Source organism: Candida parapsilosis, contig 005807 (genome assembly GCF_000182765.1).
Source record: "Candida parapsilosis strain CDC317 annotated contig 005807".
Taxonomy (NCBI): Eukaryota; Fungi; Ascomycota; class Pichiomycetes; order Serinales; family Debaryomycetaceae; genus Lodderomyces; species Lodderomyces parapsilosis.
In genome coordinates this window covers 482619-502388 of record NW_023503280.1, presented here as the reverse complement: position 1 = coordinate 502388, position 19770 = coordinate 482619, and the positions used below count along the sequence as shown (strand labels likewise).

General features: G+C 39.7%; 14 protein-coding genes across 14 annotated transcripts; 6 read left to right on the top strand and 8 right to left on the bottom strand. All coding sequences in view use genetic code 12, as the record gives it.

The window, feature by feature from the left end:
• Nucleotides 1–2: 2 nt before the first annotated feature.
• On the top strand, nt 3–1076 carry CPAR2_802190 (uncharacterized protein; the record flags this gene model as incomplete). Its single annotated transcript, XM_036808071.1, has 1 exon — nt 3–1076. The coding sequence occupies one exon, from the start codon at nt 3–5 to the stop codon at nt 1074–1076; it is 1074 nt and encodes a 357-aa protein (XP_036664844.1).
• A 9-nt stretch (nt 1077–1085) lies between these two features.
• CPAR2_802180 (uncharacterized protein) lies at nt 1086–2099 on the bottom strand (the record flags this gene model as incomplete). Its single annotated transcript, XM_036808070.1, has 1 exon — nt 1086–2099. The coding sequence occupies one exon, from the start codon at nt 2097–2099 to the stop codon at nt 1086–1088; it is 1014 nt and encodes a 337-aa protein (XP_036664843.1).
• A 79-nt stretch (nt 2100–2178) lies between these two features.
• On the bottom strand, nt 2179–3912 carry CPAR2_802170 (uncharacterized protein; the record flags this gene model as incomplete). Its single annotated transcript, XM_036808069.1, has 1 exon — nt 2179–3912. The coding sequence occupies one exon, from the start codon at nt 3910–3912 to the stop codon at nt 2179–2181; it is 1734 nt and encodes a 577-aa protein (XP_036664842.1).
• Nucleotides 3913–4032: 120 nt separating this feature from the next.
• Nucleotides 4033–4776, top strand: CPAR2_802160 (rRNA-processing protein; the record flags this gene model as incomplete). Its single annotated transcript, XM_036808067.1, has 1 exon — nt 4033–4776. The coding sequence occupies one exon, from the start codon at nt 4033–4035 to the stop codon at nt 4774–4776; it is 744 nt and encodes a 247-aa protein (XP_036664841.1).
• A 1-nt stretch (nt 4777) lies between these two features.
• KTI12 (Kti12p) lies at nt 4778–5641 on the bottom strand (the record flags this gene model as incomplete). The annotated part of the gene is made up of 1 exon (XM_036808066.1): nt 4778–5641. The coding sequence occupies one exon, from the start codon at nt 5639–5641 to the stop codon at nt 4778–4780; it is 864 nt and encodes a 287-aa protein (XP_036664840.1).
• Nucleotides 5642–5765: 124 nt separating this feature from the next.
• On the top strand, nt 5766–6878 carry MTG1 (putative GTPase; the record flags this gene model as incomplete). The annotated part of the gene is made up of 1 exon (XM_036808065.1): nt 5766–6878. One exon carries the CDS (start codon nt 5766–5768, stop codon nt 6876–6878), a length of 1113 nt encoding a protein of 370 aa, XP_036664839.1.
• A 15-nt stretch (nt 6879–6893) lies between these two features.
• YKU80 (ATP-dependent DNA helicase) lies at nt 6894–8729 on the bottom strand (the record flags this gene model as incomplete). Its single annotated transcript, XM_036808064.1, has 1 exon — nt 6894–8729. The coding sequence occupies one exon, from the start codon at nt 8727–8729 to the stop codon at nt 6894–6896; it is 1836 nt and encodes a 611-aa protein (XP_036664838.1).
• A 124-nt stretch (nt 8730–8853) lies between these two features.
• On the bottom strand, nt 8854–10701 carry CPAR2_802120 (uncharacterized protein; the record flags this gene model as incomplete). Its single annotated transcript, XM_036808063.1, has 1 exon — nt 8854–10701. The coding sequence occupies one exon, from the start codon at nt 10699–10701 to the stop codon at nt 8854–8856; it is 1848 nt and encodes a 615-aa protein (XP_036664837.1).
• Nucleotides 10702–10883: 182 nt separating this feature from the next.
• CPAR2_802110 (uncharacterized protein) lies at nt 10884–12617 on the top strand (the record flags this gene model as incomplete). Its single annotated transcript, XM_036808062.1, has 1 exon — nt 10884–12617. The coding sequence occupies one exon, from the start codon at nt 10884–10886 to the stop codon at nt 12615–12617; it is 1734 nt and encodes a 577-aa protein (XP_036664836.1).
• A 248-nt stretch (nt 12618–12865) lies between these two features.
• Nucleotides 12866–14215, top strand: NCS2 (Ncs2p; the record flags this gene model as incomplete). Its single annotated transcript, XM_036808061.1, has 1 exon — nt 12866–14215. One exon carries the CDS (start codon nt 12866–12868, stop codon nt 14213–14215), a length of 1350 nt encoding a protein of 449 aa, XP_036664835.1.
• A 132-nt stretch (nt 14216–14347) lies between these two features.
• CPAR2_802090 (uncharacterized protein) lies at nt 14348–15217 on the top strand (the record flags this gene model as incomplete). Its single annotated transcript, XM_036808060.1, has 1 exon — nt 14348–15217. The coding sequence occupies one exon, from the start codon at nt 14348–14350 to the stop codon at nt 15215–15217; it is 870 nt and encodes a 289-aa protein (XP_036664834.1).
• Nucleotides 15218–15224: 7 nt separating this feature from the next.
• Nucleotides 15225–16151, bottom strand: YVH1 (tyrosine protein phosphatase; the record flags this gene model as incomplete). The annotated part of the gene is made up of 1 exon (XM_036808059.1): nt 15225–16151. One exon carries the CDS (start codon nt 16149–16151, stop codon nt 15225–15227), a length of 927 nt encoding a protein of 308 aa, XP_036664833.1.
• Nucleotides 16152–16325: 174 nt separating this feature from the next.
• CPAR2_802070 (uncharacterized protein) lies at nt 16326–18059 on the bottom strand (the record flags this gene model as incomplete). The annotated part of the gene is made up of 1 exon (XM_036808058.1): nt 16326–18059. The coding sequence occupies one exon, from the start codon at nt 18057–18059 to the stop codon at nt 16326–16328; it is 1734 nt and encodes a 577-aa protein (XP_036664832.1).
• An 815-nt stretch (nt 18060–18874) lies between these two features.
• On the bottom strand, nt 18875–19696 carry CPAR2_802060 (uncharacterized protein; the record flags this gene model as incomplete). The annotated part of the gene is made up of 1 exon (XM_036808056.1): nt 18875–19696. The coding sequence occupies one exon, from the start codon at nt 19694–19696 to the stop codon at nt 18875–18877; it is 822 nt and encodes a 273-aa protein (XP_036664831.1).
• Nucleotides 19697–19770: the final 74 nt, after the last annotated feature.

Genomic DNA, 19770 nt, shown 5'->3' with positions numbered 1-19770 from the left:
AGATGTCGCTAAAAGGTTCCACCACAACTTCACAGCTTCTCAAAGAGAAAAGCAACCCAGAAAAAAGGTCTAGCAAGAAGAACGTAACAAACTTACAAGATATTGAATCGGCGTTGTATGATTTAGAATTAATCGACAATAATCAACCTGACTCTCGGAGAGTTTGCAATTGTATGGCCCGCAAACATCCTTTGTTTGAAATTGCTCCTAATTGCTTAAGCTGTGGTAAGATAATATGTACTAAAGAAGGTTTACAACCATGCTCGTTTTGCGGGACAGATTTAATGCCAGTTGGTGAGAAGGATGCGATCATACAGGTTTTGCGTAATGAAAAGAAGGAGCTACTAAATCGAGAGCAACAAGTTGAAACTCCAGCGCAATCAAAACCCAAAAAGAAAATCGTTGTCAAGATGAATCCTGGGGAGAAATTTTGGGAGGCACAAGATAGAGCATTCAAATTAGCCGAGAAGGAAATGAAGAAAAGAGATCAACCAACTGAGGCTACTACCCCGGAGGTTGTATTCGAACCTGAAATTAATTCTCAACAAGATCCAGATTTAGCAAACGCAAGGGAAAGACTCGAAACGTTATTGAATTTTCAAGAAACAGGTGCAGAGAGAACAAGGATTATCGATAATGCGTCAGATTTTGAGATGCCAACTCAGTCAATATGGCTTTCTCCCGAGGAGCGCGCTCTTAATTTGAAGAGAAAACAGAGACTAGCTAGAGAGGAAAAGAAGGAGAAAGATCGTCAGAAACGAGGTGAGAAACAGGTGGAAATGGTCATTAAGAATGGTAAGGTTGTAATGGTTGAAAAATACGCACCTGTTAAAGAGGAAGCCGCGCAAGATGAGCTAGAGTTGATTGATGATATTCAAAACTCTAAAAGGATACAAGATAAGAGCGATTCAATTTGGGACTACGATCATGATAAGACTAAATGGGGAAAACCAATATATTTTTCTAGTTCTGATGGCCAACTGGCAACAAATAAAGATGCCAAGCAAGAGACAAAATCTAGGGTGCAGTTTGAGACAAACAGAGACACTTCGGAGTTGATAGCAACAATGATATAGAATGCACATTTATCTCCTCATTCTTTGTTTAAACCTCCGCGATCTTGGATCATTTATTTTGAGCCTCTTGTAGTTTTGTGCGATAGGTTTTCTAGTTTTCTTGACGGGACTTCCATGAGTGTGGTCTTTTTCTGATTCAGATTCAGATTCACTCTCTGAGTTCATATAAGCGGCCAACGCTGCTCTCTCTTTGTCGTCTAATTTGTCTATCCTCTGTTGAACGTCAACTTTGTCCAAAGAATTAGTCTCATTAGTTGGCCTCGGTGCCATTTTAGACCTTCTTGTTTGTCGCTTTTGAGTTTTTCTCTTTAAAATGGGTTCATTCATAGACAAGGGGATCTCAGACTCCTCTTCCTCCTGTACGTCTATGAACTCTTCCGCATTGATATCATCCACTTCTTTTATCGACATATTGTATACATCCATTAATTTTCTACCCATCCTATTTGGCTTTAAAGGCGATGGTGACACCAGGAAGTCTATAGCATTTCCAGCAAAAGTGGGGATTGTAGATGACTTGAGATAACGTGGGGTTTCTGCTGCTTGTTGAAGCTTCTTTGTGATCGTAATTGGCGTGGCTTCTAAAGACCCCTTTGTTGGAGTGGAAAAAGATAGCCTTCTCCTTGCTTTAACGGGTGTGGAATCGATGACAACTGAGTCGAGGTCGTGATTAGTATTAGGGGCATTTCTTGATTTGTTTTTCAAGGGAGATGACTCTGGTGGGGTCAATTTATAGTCGAATATGGATAAAACTCTCCCGTTTGCTTGTGGCGTTGGCCCAAGCTCTCCGCTAGGAGTCGGAAGAGCATTCTCTTTCTCAGTCTCATTGTCTTGGTTCGTTGACTTGGCTTTATCACTGACTGTATGTTTGTTCAGTTTCAAGGACCTGTACTTTGAGTACAAAGCTTTGATCTCAAGATTTTCATTGACATCCAGTTTCAAAGGTAGTCTACCATGCTGCACTTTGAATCCATGTTCCCAATCCTTAATTTGCTGCTTAAGTTTTAGAATGGCTTCACTCATTGAAGAGAGTGTTGCTTTAAAACGCGTTATGTTCAAAACAAAAATACACTTATGATTTCTATTTGTGGAATTTCTCTATTTACAAAGTGGTAGCGAAAATACGAGCATTTTCAAACCAAGAACTAGAGCCATGATTTGATTGAATCATATTTAATGCTTTCTTCAAAGCAATCTTCTCTTGTTTCGTGTCTAACAGAGCGCCAACCTTTTCCCATTGATCCATAAATGAAAAACTGCTTCCTTTGTCCCAAAATTTACAGAAAAAGTCACGCAATGCTATCTTATCATTGATGACTGCTAGAAGAATGATGACTTTTGTTTGCATATGCAAAAGTTGCGACGCGGTATTTAAGCTCTGTTGAATCATATCCCACTCTTTCCAAAAGTAACTCCAATTCCTTGTACTTGCATATGTATATAACATTTGTTCTCGAAGCCATAATGGAACAGCTCCACGCTTGGAGAAGTTTATACTTCTTATAAGCTCTCTCACATTTTGCGCAGCTTTCGGGTCTTGTGCGATGGGGTGCGTTTCTGGTAATAAACCTTCTCCAGTCCGCAAAATGGAATGCAAACGCGCAGCATCGATTGGAAGATACTCATCACTTGTCAACGACCACAATAGGGCTTGAAACTTGTCCACCGCAAAGAAATGAATCTCGTCTCTTGAAAAAGCGGTGATATTGGAAATAAAGATGGAAAGTCTTTCAAATTTTTCAGTTCCTGTAATGGACTCTCTCGTATCTAGCAATAGCTCCATGTATTTTATCACATCATGCACTATCTCTTGGTTCCAATCAGCCGCTTCACCCAATAACTTTAAGCAAGAGTGTTTACTCAATAGGCATTGCTCAACATCAGTGAACGTCACAAGATGTGGATTTTCAAGGTGCAACGTTTTGTAAAACGCAAATTTCTCAGACCATTCATCTATTGTGAAACCTGCAAACTTTGAATCAAAGCTATTTTTGTACTGTGCAAGGCTTCTCTCTGACCTTTCCCCTGTACAATCTTTTGCGATTGAACGCAAAGCAGCAACGTTGTGAAGCATCGAGGATGTGTGAAGATGCTTGCGCAAGCCATAAAAGACACTCTCTGTATCTTCATAGCTTCGCCTAGGTGGCTCAGGAACAAAATTTTGTTCAGGCGCATCTTCCTCATATAAAGATTCCAAATTCAACTCCAACCTACGGTCATCACTTAAGATATGCACCACTGCCCCGCCGACGCCCAATTCACACCTTACCCACAGGTTGGCACCAATACCAAAATCGTTATGGGTTGCGGGTGGACCTTGTCTAGCTCTTTTTGCTAGTCTTCGACGGGTTCTAGAACTTATAGAGTTTGACGTCATACCTTCAAGACGTGGCAAATAGCCAAATTCGTGCTTTATATGCTGTTTCAACTCGTATGAGGCTTTGTATATGTGTTTCTCTGACTTACCCGAGGCGAGGATGGTGAATCTTTCCGAAGAATGTTCATCCACATGCTTTGGATGATCCAACGGAAGAGACGCCAAGTCATATATTTTCAAGTTAGTGAGCCCATATTTCTTCACGAGCAACTCAACAAGATTTCCCACACTTTCAGGAGCATCATTAGGTAGTTCTGGAAACTTTTCGTGAGTGAGAGGCTCCAACTTTGACGTATTATCTTTTCTCAAATACCATGGGGTTGTGCTTTCTCCACTTGTATCAGATTGTGGTAGCTTTAATGAAGTGGAGAAGTAATTAATACGATAAATTCTGACAGCAGAACCAAAAGATATACAGTCCTTAATGCACTGTGCTGACAGTGCCAATCTCAAGGACATGCTTGAAGTTACTAAACAAGTTGGAATTGGAGAGCTGTGAAGAGAAAAAAAAATGGTTTGAAAAGTTGCCACACAGTAATTTTTTGCAAAGCTCATCTAATCTCATCACAATCATTACCTATGGCCAAGTTAGTCCACAACGTACAGAAAAAGCAGCATAGGGAGAGATCCCAGAAATCAAGTAGAGCGAAATATGGCTTGCTTGAGAAGAAGAAAGATTACAGGCTAAGAGCAGCAGATTATCACAAGAAGCAAGCTGCGCTCAAAGCATTAAAAGAGAAAGCCAAATCTCATAATCCAGATGAGTATTACCATGCTATGACCAAGAAGCGAACAGATGACAAGGGAATTCTTATATCTGACAGAGATAGCGAAGTATTAAGCGTGGACCAAGCCAAGTTATTGAAAACCCAAGATATCAACTACATACGAACCATGCGCTTGCATGAATCAAATAAAATCAAACGTCTCCAGGATGGAAAGCTTTTTGAAGGATCAGGTAAGCACACTGTTTTTGTGGACTCAACTAAGAGCAAGGAATCTTTCAAACCTGAAGAGTACTTCAACACTGACAAGTCTTTAGTTGAAAATAGACAAAATAGACTTCGATTAGACCAATTACAATCAAACTCAGGCTTGATAAATTTACTGAATTTTGAGGCGAATGAAAAGGATAAATTGGATGAAAAGAAACTTAAACTGTTCAAACAACTCCAGAGAGCAATTGCGAAGGAAAAAGAGTTGCATCAAGTGGAGGATATAATGAGCCGAAACATTGAAAAGATGAAGAAGGGAGATAAAAAGAAAATAGTTGACGTAAACGGTAAAACGTATTTCAAATGGAAGACACAAAGGAAAAGGTGATTTAATCGTCATTATTTAGACTTCTATTTATATATTCCACGAATAAAGGTATTATTCGGTCAGCTTCTATTGTTCTCATTCTGTTGAGACTAATGAAGGATCTTCTTATTCTTTGTAATTGTGCAGTACTCACTGTTCCCATCGGAATTTCCACCACAAACTCGTTAACAACAACAGCACCATTTGTAAGCTGTTGTTGCTGAAGAATCTGTGTGACAACTTCGTGCGTTTTTCTATCCAACTCTTGGAGAAAAGAATTGTTTGAGGTGGATTGTATAGTGGTAGCTGCGTTAGGCGTTGGTGCATTCTTCAAAACTAAAGCATTCCATATATCATCAATCGGTAACTTTTCGTCAGCGTGACCCGACAAAACCTCAAATAACGGCGAGTCCCATCTGGTATTGCTGTTTGGTTCCTCGTACCTCATCAGCAATTGCTTCATCAATACTGGACTCCACTGATCTTCTGGTGGTAGTTTTTCGTTCCACTCAAGACACTGTTCGATAGGCGCCGTCACTTGAATAACGCAATGAGGAGTAGCCATTCCCTTCGACTCACAATATAGTTGATAACGAAATCCCTTTATGTATGCCATTGAGTCAAGGATGACAATGTTAGTCTTAGAGATGTCCCTCTTTACAAACGATATCTGTGATCCTCTAGCCAACTTTTCTTTATTCGAATCTTCATAAGTATCACGACCGATGCCTAATGTCTGATCCGAATGGTAGGAAATTGTATAATTGTGTCCCGACTCCAGGTTCTGCTTAGCTAAATCAATCCTCTTTTCTAACCCCTTTCGAAGTTCATTAGCCCATGTAGTTTTCCCTGAGCATGGGAAGCCTGCGAAAATTACCAAAGGCATTGATGATCCCTTAATGAGGGGCTTGCCTAAAAAAATTTTGCGAAATTTTTAAAAAAAAAAGATATTGGAACCAAATAAGTATTCCCCATTTTGCAACCTCTTGTTAATTACATTACCCAACAACATGTCAAAATTTACTCCCAGGAGCGTATTCCCAAACTATAATATCCCTTTATCCAACTTCAAGGGCCACCATCAAAAAGCTTTGTCAAAAGTGGGACATCTCGCGCCTCAGTTGGATCTAATATTAGAAGTTCGAGATTGTCGAGCCCCCTTAGCTACCACGAATGTGCTATTTGACAAACTATTATCAACTAAACGTAAGCTCATACTTTACAGTAAAAAGGACTTGTCCATTTTGAAACCTGATCTACTTAAGAAATGGCACAATTCAAAGAATGAAGAGTTTATGTTTATTGATTGTCGTCATCGCGGTGATTGCAAGCGAATAATAAATAAGATGACTCAAATATATGAAAGCTTTGAGAATAAACCTCCATTAGGGTTGAGGTCCATGATTATCGGAATGCCAAACGTTGGAAAATCAACATTAGTAAATACCATGCGTCAAGTTGGCCTAGGGAGAGACAATAGAGACTCGGTGTCAACAAAGGTTAGAAAAGTCGCCAAAACTGGTGGACAGCCTGGAGTTACAAGATCAACAAGTGAAATTATAAGACTATCGCGAGATCCCGATATTATGGTGTATGATACCCCTGGCATTTTTTTACCTACTGTGAAAAGCCCCGAAACAATGCTAAGTTTAGGCTTGGTTGGTTGTATCCACGATTCATTCATAGATCCTGTTGTTTTGGCAGATTACTTGTTATTCTTATTGAACTTACAGGACAGTCTGGGTAAACTTTATGGAGATTATATGCTGCATCCAACAAATGACATTTACGAATTGATGTATCATATTTGCAAACAGAGGAACACATTGAAGCAAGATGGGAGTTATGATGAATTGGGAGCCGCAACCCATTGGATTAATCTTTGGAAACAAGGAAAAACAAAAAAGTATCGTGCATTGTTTGATCTAGAGGCGATCAGAGAAGCAAGCGAACTGAATATTAGGGATATACTTAACCTGGAAAGAGAAAGGGTAGGGCTATCAAAAGTACACGAGCGAATTGTTTGTAGCTTTGGCGATGACGGCTCCTCGTCAACCACTCATAGAAAAAGGTCAGCTAAAGATCGGGAAGCTGACATGCGAAACAGATTATTCAAATTATAAAGTATTGACAAGGATTCACCCTGCTAAGATCTCATCTATATCAAAGTATTCATCAAATTCATCATTGTTTTCCATGCCGAAAACAGTGTCTGTTTTCCGTTTCTTGCGGCTTGGTTTCGATTGAGTTGTAAAATTAATGTCAAACACCGATTTCACGGTGGCTTCAATGGAGTTGGCACTCTTGTGATCGTCAGTGTATAGTAGATTTTCCTCCACGTCAAATACGTTACCAAGGTTGAGCAATGTCTGTTTCTCATCGCCCGTGAGGTATCTTTCAATAAATTGGTCTTGACTCACAAAATCAGTTAACGAAGCCTCATTTAGTGAACTGTAAAGTATTTTCTCGATATAGTGATTGTAGCGTTTTGTTGCAGGACAAGATGATAAGAGCATATCTTCCAAGGTGAAATTGAAATTTTGCCGCGGGGAAGATGCCGTTGACTTTGACTCTAAAAGGCCGATCTTTATATTATTCAACACATCCGGCTCAGTCGCGTCGTTCCTCAACTTCATTGCACTCACGAATGTCTCCATCGTAGAATCTAGTGCATTTTGCCCCAGTGACTCGAGATCAGGAAACCTGCCAATTTTTTCATCTTCTTTCATAGCCAATCGATTTAGGACAAAACCGTACCCCCATTTTTCTCCCACCCGAAATCTTTGTGGAAGTGCACAGCAAATCTGTACTTCATCTGTTTCCTTTTGCACATACCGTACGATAGACACAGACTGTAATTCAATCAATGCCTGCACAAGGGAATTGAATGCTACTTTGTTGTGTGCTTCAGATTTTACACTTGGGATAACATAAGACGGCTCATCTGTTAAATAGGCAACGGGTAAATGTTTTCTGTCAATGAATCCCATAATGTTGATCCCTGGTGATGTTTCCAATGTTGCTGCTTCTTCCAACTCTGGTAACAATGCAACCACGTTCCTTTGCGAATACTTGAAGCCATACATATATTCTGAGTCTTTAACGTATTCTTTATCATTCTCTAAATCGCTCGATTTGTTATTGACCCTGGTTGAAACAAAGATCTCGTCTGAAATGTCCGTGTTTTCTTTGATATAGTACTTGGTGCTTCTTTTCACACGAGTCACGTCTTTTGTTTTGGGGTCTTGTATAAACTCATGACCCAGAACTTGACTCTGGGCTCGGATTGCCGGATACACTTGAACATTGAGGTGTATGCCTTCACCTTGTAATCCACCTTGAATGAAGGATAGCGAGCAATCAGTCATACAACGAGGACCAATCAACTTCAAAGGCGGACCACTTGATGTGAAAGCTTCAAAATCAGAAATGCGGAGCCTTCCGTCAAACATTGCTGCCAAATTCTCGAAATAGCTTTTAGTCTCTGCATTGTGCTCATTGTTGAGCAACAACAAGTTCGTGATCACAGGGTAACTCTCGGCTATGTTTTTCAATTTATCCAAGTCCGTATTAGCATCGCTGATAGTGCCAGCTCCATTGGTCACAATGTAAATACTTCGAACGAATTTGTTTGCAATTTGACTCTGCAACGCCTCTGCCAAAGCATCTAGAATGCAATAATCGCCAGGTGAGTCTACAGCATTATCATGTGTTTTGATTGCCATGTCATAGAATTCCCTCACTCTAGAAAGTGAAACAGGCTCGTTATAGTATACGAATTGAACATCAGTTGGTGTGTATATGAGGATTGAGTAGCGATCCAGTTTGCGGTTTCTCAATAATTGTTTACTCAACATATCTATAGCGAACTTCAATGCCAATTGAAAATCCGTCGCATCCTGACTTGCAACCAGTTTGGCTTCCATTAATTTTGATGCATCTATGATCAAGGTTATGTATTCTTTAGTTGACATTTGTAGTTTTGGATAGGGACTGGTTACGTAAGAGACGCGCAAGGTGCACCAACAATTTAAACCCTACACTTTATTTTTTTAATCTTAGTTTACACACTTTTGGGTTTTTCATCTATAAAATGAATTATCTATTTAACTCCCATTGTCTAATGGTGCCATCTAAACCTGAAGAAACAAACTGGCCCGTTTGCTTTTCATTATCATAATCCAGCCACGTTAAGCTTGTTACTCCAGAAGCATGTGCAAGGGGAAACTTGACAACCTTGGATGGCTTGTCTACTGAGTATAGTAACAAACCACAATCAAGTCCTCCACTCAACAAAAGTTTGGAATCTGGAGACCACTGGGCGTCATACACCTTACTAGTGTGGAAAGCCCATCTCGTCGAAACTACAGACCCATCCAGTTTGAACAAAGTGTATTTCCCGGACGAATCAGCTACAGCAAAGTGCTCCCCATCGGGTGATACTCTTATTAAAGTTGGTGGAGTTCTTAATGTGGGGAACTGTTGGGAGGTGACTGAGAGTTTGTTCCCCGCCTCTATCTCAATTCCAACAATGGTGTTCTTGGAAACATTCGTAACCATCAAGATTGTTTTTGATAAAGGCGCCACGTTTGTGCTGGAAAAACCAAGGTCCAATGAGGATACCAATTCGAGATCCTTGCTGTACAATTGTAAATCAGATTCGAGAAGGACAACGATGTTGTCACCAATTTTGCTCAACTGTTTTGGTTGCGAGGGCAATTTGGCAGAGGATACCACTTTCCCATCCTTCCATCTCTTAATTGCATCATCCCAACCTATGGAGTACAAAGATTCGTCCACCGTCAATAAATCAACCACATAGTTACTATGCTCATCTCCATCCTTACCCTGTCTTGTTGGGTTTGGTTTCAATCCCTTTGGTTCTATCTCGCTCTTGTACAACTTCCCGTCCGATCCTCCACTATATAGGATCTTTCCAGAGATAGCTAACTTGGTTATGGGGGCTTGGTGACCCTGTACCACTTGAACAAGCTCACCGTCTTTAAAGTACTCCAATTCACCACCATAGGTCAAACTTATTATGTACTCTTTTGTCACTGCCAAGCCCACCAACTGTTGAAAAATCGATGGCTTTTCGGTAGCTTTAAGAGTCTGTATAAGTCCATCATTCACACTCCAAGTTTTAATCGACCCATCAGCAGATGCAGTAACGAATTTCTCAGAGTCCAGAGTCCATGCAACAGCGAAAATACCTCCATCATGACCATTTTCAATTTTCTTGATAAATTCACCAGTTTTACCTTGGTAGATACAAATAGCCCTATCAGACCCAACCGAAACCAAAAAATTTCCATCTGGGCTAAACTTGACATCACGAACTGAGTTTGTGTGATTTCCTCGCAAGCTTTTGTCAAACTTGAATGGTGGACCTTGGAAAAAAACCATTGCAAAGTCATCACTTACAGTAGCAGCTCTATAAGGCCTTTGTGGCTTGATATCGACGGCATTTATTGTGGAACTATGGCCCTGAATATCACCAATTGAATTACCTGAATCCCAAGAAAAAGCATGCCCAAACTTTTCTTTTCCCTGACCGACTGCTATGATTCTAGCATTATCTGCATCCCAAGCTATCGATCTGATTGGACCCGACATGACCTGGAATTCACTCTTTATGATAGGGGGCTCAAATACATCATCGTCCCCTTTCTTTGGTGCAGCATCCCAGATTTTGACTTGTCCAGACTCATCACCTGAAGCTACGTAAAACCCGGATGGTGAGAATTTTACCGCGGTGGTAGGATGTATATGCTTGGTAAAAACAACAACTGGAGAGTTGGAATTGTAATCGGCTGATCGAATGATTACTGATTTCCCATTAACATAAGCCAATCGATCATTAACTGCATCGTATGAAAGATGTGATGATTGACCCCTTTGCGTCGATGGCTGTGGTGGAGCAATTGCAATTGGTTTGATTGACATTGTTCTTGTGGATGTTCCGCCAATGTGTGTGCTTTGTACGATTGTGATTGGGCGAATAATTTTGAGTTTTGGAGAGAGAGAGAAGGTGAAGGAAAAGGGCGAAAAAAAAATTATATGAATGTTTCCGACAAAAGACGTCACGGACACAAATCGTACATATTCAAGCCCATTGACGAAATACAATGATTAGGATTGCGACTTCTAGATGCACGTTGAAAGGCGTTAGATGCTTCTCAACAGTGTCATTGAAGTTGAATGCGAAAGAAGTTGGTAAACCTCCACGCTTACCCGAAGTTAGGGCCGAGCCATTGGTTCCTTCTCCCCCTAGCATCACCCCAATCGAAACAAAAGTTGTTCCACCACCACCACCACCGCCAACTGTGAAGAAAGGCAAAAAGTTTTCTCTTTTTGGGTTCCTTTTCAAAACATCGATCCTAGCCGTCATTGTTTATGGCGGAACAATGTACCTTGCTACAAAAAATGATGATGTGATGGATTTTGTCGTTGATCATGAAATCCCATACCACGAGGAAGCAATTGATTTTATCGAGAACGGCTCATACGATGACTTGGAAGAGCTCTGGTACACCATCAAAGGTAAATTCACCGATGTAAAGTTACCATCGAAGGGAGACATTGAGCAATTTACAAGCGACTTGGAGCACAAGAGCGGTGATTTTATCAAGGAAACAAAGAAGAAAATTACTGGAGCAGTCGAGGAACGAAAGGGGACTGATTTAACACCCGTTGAACAATTACAGAAGCCAGTCGAGGTAGAGAGTATCACAAGAGATGTCGCCAGATTACCATTGATCGAGCTCAAATCTGATATCGACAGTTCTGTCGACAAGTCGGTCAAGCAGACCATATCATCATTGAATGATTTGATTCAGTCTATTGACGCCAGCTCATTGTCCAAAACAAACTCTGGTCTTGTAAAATCAATTGACTCCAGCATCAACCAATTGGCTAACAAATTAAACATTTTGACTAAAGAGTTTGACAATGAATTGCAAAATAAACTCAAAGTTTCCCAAACTGAGCTTCTTTCATCATTCACCAAAAAGGAATTGGAATTAACCGAGAACTTGATATACCAATTCAATCAGGAAAAGACTCAGTTGGAGAAAAGATTAAATCAAAGATTGGAGCACGAAATAAAGGCAGCTAGGGAAGCTATTAGTCAAGCAGCAACCAATGCTGTATCCATGGTGAGAATTGAACAGACCAAGAACTTTGAGGCATTGGTTACCGAAAGAATCAACGAGGAAAGAAATGGCAGATTGGCCAATTTGGAGAAATTAAATGACAAGATTAACGAATTGGAAAAATTTGCCGAGAATTTTGAACATCAGATTGTCAACAACCACAAGAAGACCTTGATACAACAATCGGTCAATAAATTGAAGTTGTTGTTATTGACACCTCCCGAAGCATCAGAAAGACCAAAGAGCATTGAACCATACGTCAAGGCTTTGAAAGAGGTATCAACTGATGATGAAGTGTTGAACTTGGCACTTAAGGATTTGAATATTGTTCTTTCAAAAGAGTCCACTCACTCATTATTGACAAACGCCCAATTATTAACACGTTGGGAACAATTAGAACCAGACTTGAGATCTAGTTCATTGTTGCCACCAAATGCTGGTTTATTGGGTCATTTGGCATCGGTAGTTTTTTCTAAGCTCTTGTTACCTGTTAAGGGGGTGAAAGAAGATGGTAACGACATCGAATCAGTTATTGGAAGAGTTGAGTCGAGTTTGGCTAGAGGACAGTTGGATATAGCCGTTGAGGAGGCTACCAATTTGAAGGGATGGAGTAGAAGACTAGCAAACGATTGGGTTGTGCAAGCTAGGAAAAGACTTGAAGTTGAGTTTTTGCTTAACTTGATTGAAACAGAGTCTAGACTTTTATAAGCATTGGAATCTACGAATCTTGTATTGTGAGCAGCGGTAATTAATTGATTCTCTTGCAGTCCCGTTTACTTTGTCGTTCCTAATCGTAAATTATACCGTCCGTTTTTGTTCTTGTGATGATATAGATCAACCTAATCCGGCAGTTTTGGTTTTGATGAGGCGCTGGATGAGATGCGCAAAAAAAAGAAAAAAAAGAAACCAACAATGTGGAAGGACTTGGCTACGGACCAACACAGAACCTCTTAGAAATGAGTGCTATCGAACGCGTGTCTCGGACAGATATAACTTGCCAGAGATGTAAACAAAATACGGCCATTTTGAAAGCTAGAAGTGAATTTCATTGTAAAGAATGCTACTTGCGACTTGTACGTGGGAAACAAAGAAAGCAGATGTCTACCGAAAAGTATAAAATCAACTACAAAAAATCAAAGCTTGGTACACTAGAAAAGGTATTGGTGGCCTTTTCTGGAGATGTGTCGTCACTTGTTTTACTTGACGTTTTGGGAAACTTGCTACAGGAGCAAAACCAGACCCATAGAGGATTACAAGGATTTGAAATTGTAGTGGTAAACTTGGATGAGAAGGAGTTGAAGGAGTTGAATATAGAGGTAGAAGGGATACTACCGGAGCTTTTGTCACGTTATGAACCAGTCGAGATCATATTCAAAACGATATCTTTGAACTCTTTTGTTGATTTCAAGAGCTTAAATCAAATCTACATAGAGAATGATTTTAGCTCAACGGCAAATCCCGTGGATATAAATGATTGCTCGTTTCTTGATTTATTGAAAAGGTGCCCGAACAAGTCATCTGCAGAGGACTTGTTAACAATTGTGTTTGAAAAGCTACTTTTGCAAGCTGCATACGAGGAGGGATGTGGAACCATAGTCTTTGGCCACTCGATGACTAGGATTGCTAATGAGATAATAGCTCTTACTGTTAAAGGAAGGGGCTCTTCCATACACAGATTAATATCTAACAGAACTGAAACGTACAATGGCAAGGAGATTGACATTATCTTCCCGTTGCGAGACCTTCTATTTGCGGAGATTGATGAATATGCAACTCTTTCAGATTTGAAGAAATATGCAGTTCACTCTGCAGTGGTGAAGTCGAGAGTATCAAAGAACTTGACCATTCGAGATTTGGTCAGCAATTATTTCAGCAACTTGGACACCACAGGTTACTCATCAACGACATCGACAGTGATGAAGATAGGTCAGAAACTAGGATCGTCCGAATCCAAGGTACAGAACACTTGCAAAGTATGTGGCGTGAATATATATCAGGATCCCAAGAACTGGTTAAAGACAATTACAGTAAATGATCCAGCTCCTATTCAAACTGATGAAGAAAAGGAGTATTTGGAGTTGTACTTATCAAGTCTACAACATAGCTCAAGTGGGAAAATAGCCGGTGAAAACATTGTTCTTTGTTATGGGTGTATCACCACTTTAAATGGAGTAACGGATGACGAATTTATTTGGCCAATAGAGCCACTTATAAATTTAGAGTATAAAGATGTGATGAAAGGAGCCAACAAGCAGCAAGTGCTAAATGAGTTTATTTTGACAGATACTGAAGATGATGAATTATGATAAAGTATGTGTTTCATAGCTTTTTAGTTCATTTTGTACCACACTGTAATTTTCACAACAATTATTTTATTTCAATTGTTGACCTCTTTCTTTGATCTGAATCGTAGTTTGCAGTACAACCCCATCACCATCATGTTCTCACCGGACTTGTCACCTCGTGGTATACATCACCTATGGTCGAGTAATAACAATCAGTTACTTCTCAATTCTTCACAACAACGCACAGCCAACAATTCTGAAGCCAAACATTACAACAAATTGTTTGCACCACCATTGTCATCGTACACAGCTGCATTTCCAGGTCCTGATCCATCGCAAATGGAATACCTACAAATCACGCGATCTGATAAGCCCCACCCAACTGTTGATGATTTAGCATTGTTGATGAGAATGAAGGAACAACGCTTAATGAAGATTAGAAATACTGGTTATTCAACAATTAGACCAATTGGTATTGGGAAAACAATGGAGGAATTAGATTATGCACAAAGGGGCTATAGTGCTGTAGAAGATAGTACTATCAACAATAATGTTGCTGCTGAAAATTCGAACGAAGAAGAGATGAGTACGATGCCGTTGAATATTGGCGAAGAAGAAGAAGTTGATTTGGATGCAGAAATCTTGGATGCGGATGAACTTCGATCGGATGAAGAAGACGACGATGATGACGATGATAATGATGATGATGATTATGATGATGGTATAAACATACCGCAGAGCCATGATCATCACCACTTCCGAAGAAATCAAGGATATATAATGGATGATGAAGGGTTCATGGCTGCCGAGGTGGAGTATCAGGATGATCACAGTTTGAACTCGGAAACAAATACCCATATGTTGATTAGTAGTGCAGTTACAGCTACTGTTTTACCCACTCGTACAACTGGGAATCGTACCTCAACCACCAATCCAACAACTGCCCCTTCATTTCAAACTTTAGAGGAACAGCATTTCGATAATGAAAACGACTACTCTGAACAAGATATGCTTGTTGATTAATTTCGTTCTAGTGTTTTATAGAATCTACTTTTGCATCTTGTAAATGTATGGCAGGAACCATCCATTTTCCACAGGAACAACGCGAACCTTTCCAACTGTAGCCTCCAACTTTTGAACAACATTTAGGGCATTGGAATTTTCCTTCAATCTCAGATTTCTCTAGCTCTTCTCTCATCCAACCAACTGGTTCGGAAAAGAAGTAATGAGAGCACAGCTTACTTGCTGGTTGAACTGATACTATTCTTCGTGAATTTGGAGCGGTTTTGATGAATTGTGATTGTCGTGAATCGGAGGTTGGTGCTTGATGATCTTCAACGTCGGTATTATGAGCGAGAACCCGCCGACAACGTTTACAACGTAGATCATATGATGGAGGAGTAGAACCGGTGTCTGCAATGACTTTCCTCATTGTGATGTCTCTCAAGTTGCCACCAGATGGATCTTGCTTTAGTGATAGGTTCCTTACATAATCTCTGTACTTTGGATTTTGCTCGTCGATGGTGAAACCCATCAGCTCATATAGCTTCACCTGATCAATGAACGCTGAGTTTGGCCCTGCATCAGGACATTTCCTTTTTACTGCATGCAATGCTTGATCGAAATTTAATTTGTAATATTTCATCAAGTACACTATAATAATTGCCACTGAGCGAGAGACTCCATTTGCGCAATGAACCAACACTTTCCCCTTATTCTTTGTGGCTTCATCAAGGAATTTATCACATTCATTAAAGTATGGTATCAAGTTAGTTGTTTCTTCATCTGTCACTTCGATTTGTTTATGTTGATAATTTTGAGTATAGATTTCGTCAATGTGTCCCGGTAGTACTGATAAAATGTGCGTGATCCCGTACTCTCTCTTGAAATCCACTTGATTGTTTATAGGCTCTATCGATGAAAGAAAGATCCCACCTAGAATCCTTTCAACCAGCATTTTCGGGCTAAATAACGACTCGGAGATGAGCATCGATAGAATTAAAAAAAAATTATATACGCGCAGATGTTTTGTGCCATGAAGTGGTCCAGTATCACACTTAAAAATTGTACCATTTTCTAAAAATAATATACATGATAAGAATTGAAAAAGAGGCTATAAGATTATCTCACCTCACTTGAAGCTCCAGAATCTCTTGAGTCCTTGTAGATTCTCCTTGGCCAACACGAATGACGACTTTTCAAAAATCTCATCAATCTCCTCCAAAGTCTTTCCTTTAGTTTCTGGCATAAACAAAACTTGATAAAAGAAACCCAAAAATGCAATACCACCGTAAAATCCAATGGTTAAACCAGTGTATGTAAGCGCTTCTTTCATTCTGTTGAAGTTGTAAGTCACAGTAAAGGACCAAATATACAACAATGCAGAACATAAGGTGACACCTTGTGACCTTGTACCAAGACTAAAAGACTCTGATGGAACGACCCAAGTCAAACAAGCATATGAACCAAAGAATCCCATGTACAAGATGAGACCAGTCAAGTAAACACCTTCTGCAGCTGGTAAATTGGTATCAATAGGAATCAAGTATCCAACACCAACCAAAACCAAACCAATGAAAAAGCCAATCAAGTTGTAGCCCCATATCCTTCTACCAAATTTATCCATGTACAATATTGCTGGAATAGTACCAATCAATAATGATCCACCACCAACTAAGGACATAAACACTGCATTTTTGTCTGAAAACCCAATTTGACCCATCAAGTCTGACAAGTAATACATAACGGCATTGATACCCGTCAATTGTCCCAAGGTAATCATAATCAAACCATAAATCAATGCACGTCTATTTCTTGGCACTGTGAATAACTCGACCCAAGCTTTATACCTCTTTGTTGTCAAACGAACCTCTCTCTCATGTTCAGCAGCTTGAATCATTTGTAAAAACTCAACTTTGCTTCTTTTTTCATTGATATCTCTCAATCTTGCAAACACATTGAACGCTTCTCCGTATTTACCCTTTTTTGCAAGGAAACGAGGTGACTCTGGTAAAAAGATTAATCCAATCAACAATATGGTGGAAAATACCAATGAAGAACCCAACATATAACGCCATCCGGCATGAGTTGATATAAATATAGCGGCAATTGCATAACCCAAAACTTCACCAAAGGCAATGAAAAACTGATATGCACTAACCAAAACACCTCTTTTGTCACTTGGAACCGACTCGGCAATATACACATTGACACCACCACCTTCGATACCAACACCCAAACCCAAAATAAATCTTCCAGCGTATAACACATTGGTTGAGTTTTTGTTGAAAAATGACGAACCCACCTGTTTGGGGATTGGAGTAGCGGCACACATAATGGCACCAATGGTATAAAGAATACACGACACAGTAATGGCATTCTTTCTACTAAACTTTTGCAAAGGTGGCAACATCAATGAGCCACCAACAGCACCAAGAGGCATCAAAGCTGAAACAAGCGAGTTTTGATCACCACTAAGATGCAATTGCGAGTTTAATCCTAGTTGAGCACCACTAATGATCGATTGGTCGACACCGCTCAAAACTCCAGCAAATGAAGCAAATCCACCTAGCAAATGAACCATATGTCTCTTATCTTTAAAATCCAAGGGGATTTCGAAACGCTTCAAGCTGTTCCAAAAGCCGCTGGTTTGCGTTTCAGCTGCACCAAGTTGTCTATATTTTTCAAACTCTTCATCGACATTGAAATCGGAACCTTGCTCCAATGACCCTTCATCGTATTCGATTTGAACCTTCTCTTGGTGAGAATCAATTGCTTTTTCAATTTCCAAACCGGACATGGCAAAGTGTTTTGATGATAACGAAGGAAACTTGGATCGAAACTGAACAGTGGAAATTAGTATCATTTATATAGTTTATGGGAAAGTGAGGAGCACATAGAGGAGAAACTAATAGTAACGCGTACAAAACCCCCCTCCCCGAAGGTATCCCCCATATGCACAGAGCTCATTGTATAATTTGCTATTGTGACGACTCCATGACAATCGGATTAACTACTCCGTGTCTACATAGCTGTAGTTTCCCCATTTCTTTTGGTGGCTTCCTCGCATTAATTGATTGTTACTTGTACGACTCATTGTTTCTTTTTTTGAGTCTATTGTTTAGATAGTTGTGCTGGTGGGGTTGAAAATGGAGGAATGTAGTACAAAAGAAGAGAAAAAAATTTCAATTTTAGTTGACTTTGGGGGATGCACTTACACTTTGGAGAACGTAACGGAACGGATCATAAGATCATCTACTGGTATGGTTGTACAGCTGGGTATGAGCCTATAGCAGAACCAATTTGAGTCATTTTCTCTAGCTAATCGTCCTCCACTCAATGAACCGGCTACTCTAATGAAAAGAGAGTGTTTTACCCTTCACTACCATTTGATGTTTTGTGTTCGGATTAACTCTTTTTTATTCGCGCGAGAATTGTTCCGTGCATCATGCGGAAAAACCTCACAAAAGAATCTCTTTCTAACTTATTCCAAACGTATACACTCTCAGATGGTCCTACACGCCTCTTTTCCATTGTTCTAAATTTATGGAGTAAAACTTTGTTGGGTAAATGCCCTGTCGGACATACCTAATCACCTTTGCATATGTGTGGGCAGTTCCTTGTTCATTGTTCAATTAAATGAGAGGTGTGGAGAGAAATTACTATACAAATCCTTTTACACTAAAAGTCATTTATTGTTAGATTTTCCGGATTTCCTAAAGCTGAGAATTTCTTTTCGAATTCCTCACTTAAATGGTCTTTTAATTTAACCATCGAGTTACCAAACGTTTTATGGCATATAGTACATTTGAGAGGTGTTGATTTGATAATATTCTCCAACACAACTACTGACCTTGTATGTCTTGTAAATTCGGATTGATCCGAGTCTTGTACTTCCGCTGAAGATGTCTCTGATGCTGAATCAAAATTGTCATTCCGATTAATTAAACGGTTGTAAACCTCATTATACAAGGGATTCAATTGATCAAAGGGGACAAAAAACTTGGTGGTGAATGAATTGTAGTGTTTTCTATTCTTTAGTCTTGGTGAGTGAAAGTCCTGTGTAATCACATGGATGTGTAAATTGTTCAACGAGGGTATTGAATGCACCCCAGCTTTGATAAAATTATTTCTCAATTCTTGAACCAGCGCGTCATCTTTAACACCCAACTTTTCACGCAAGCTATCTGCTATCAAATTTTTGGCCCTGTCCACGTACTCTTCTATCATCTTATAAGATTCCTCGCCAGTGAAATCCTTGTAATTTGAGTTGAATACATCCAATGGGTGCTGGTGAGTGACATCGGGGTGACGAGGTATTACTAACAAGTGACGAACGGCTTTGGGAAACATATCTTTAATAATTACTACATTCTCATCGTGGAATAGCACCGAGTCAAACTTTTCAGGTTGATCGATAATTTTTTGGAACGCATTGGCGAAGCTCATGTCGATCGAAGAACAATATGACAAATTGAAAAGATTTTTATTATGCAATTTCATAGCGCATCTTTTAACACGTTATGAGCAAGAATCAATGCATTTTTAAAAAAATGATTAGAATTATACAGGTACAA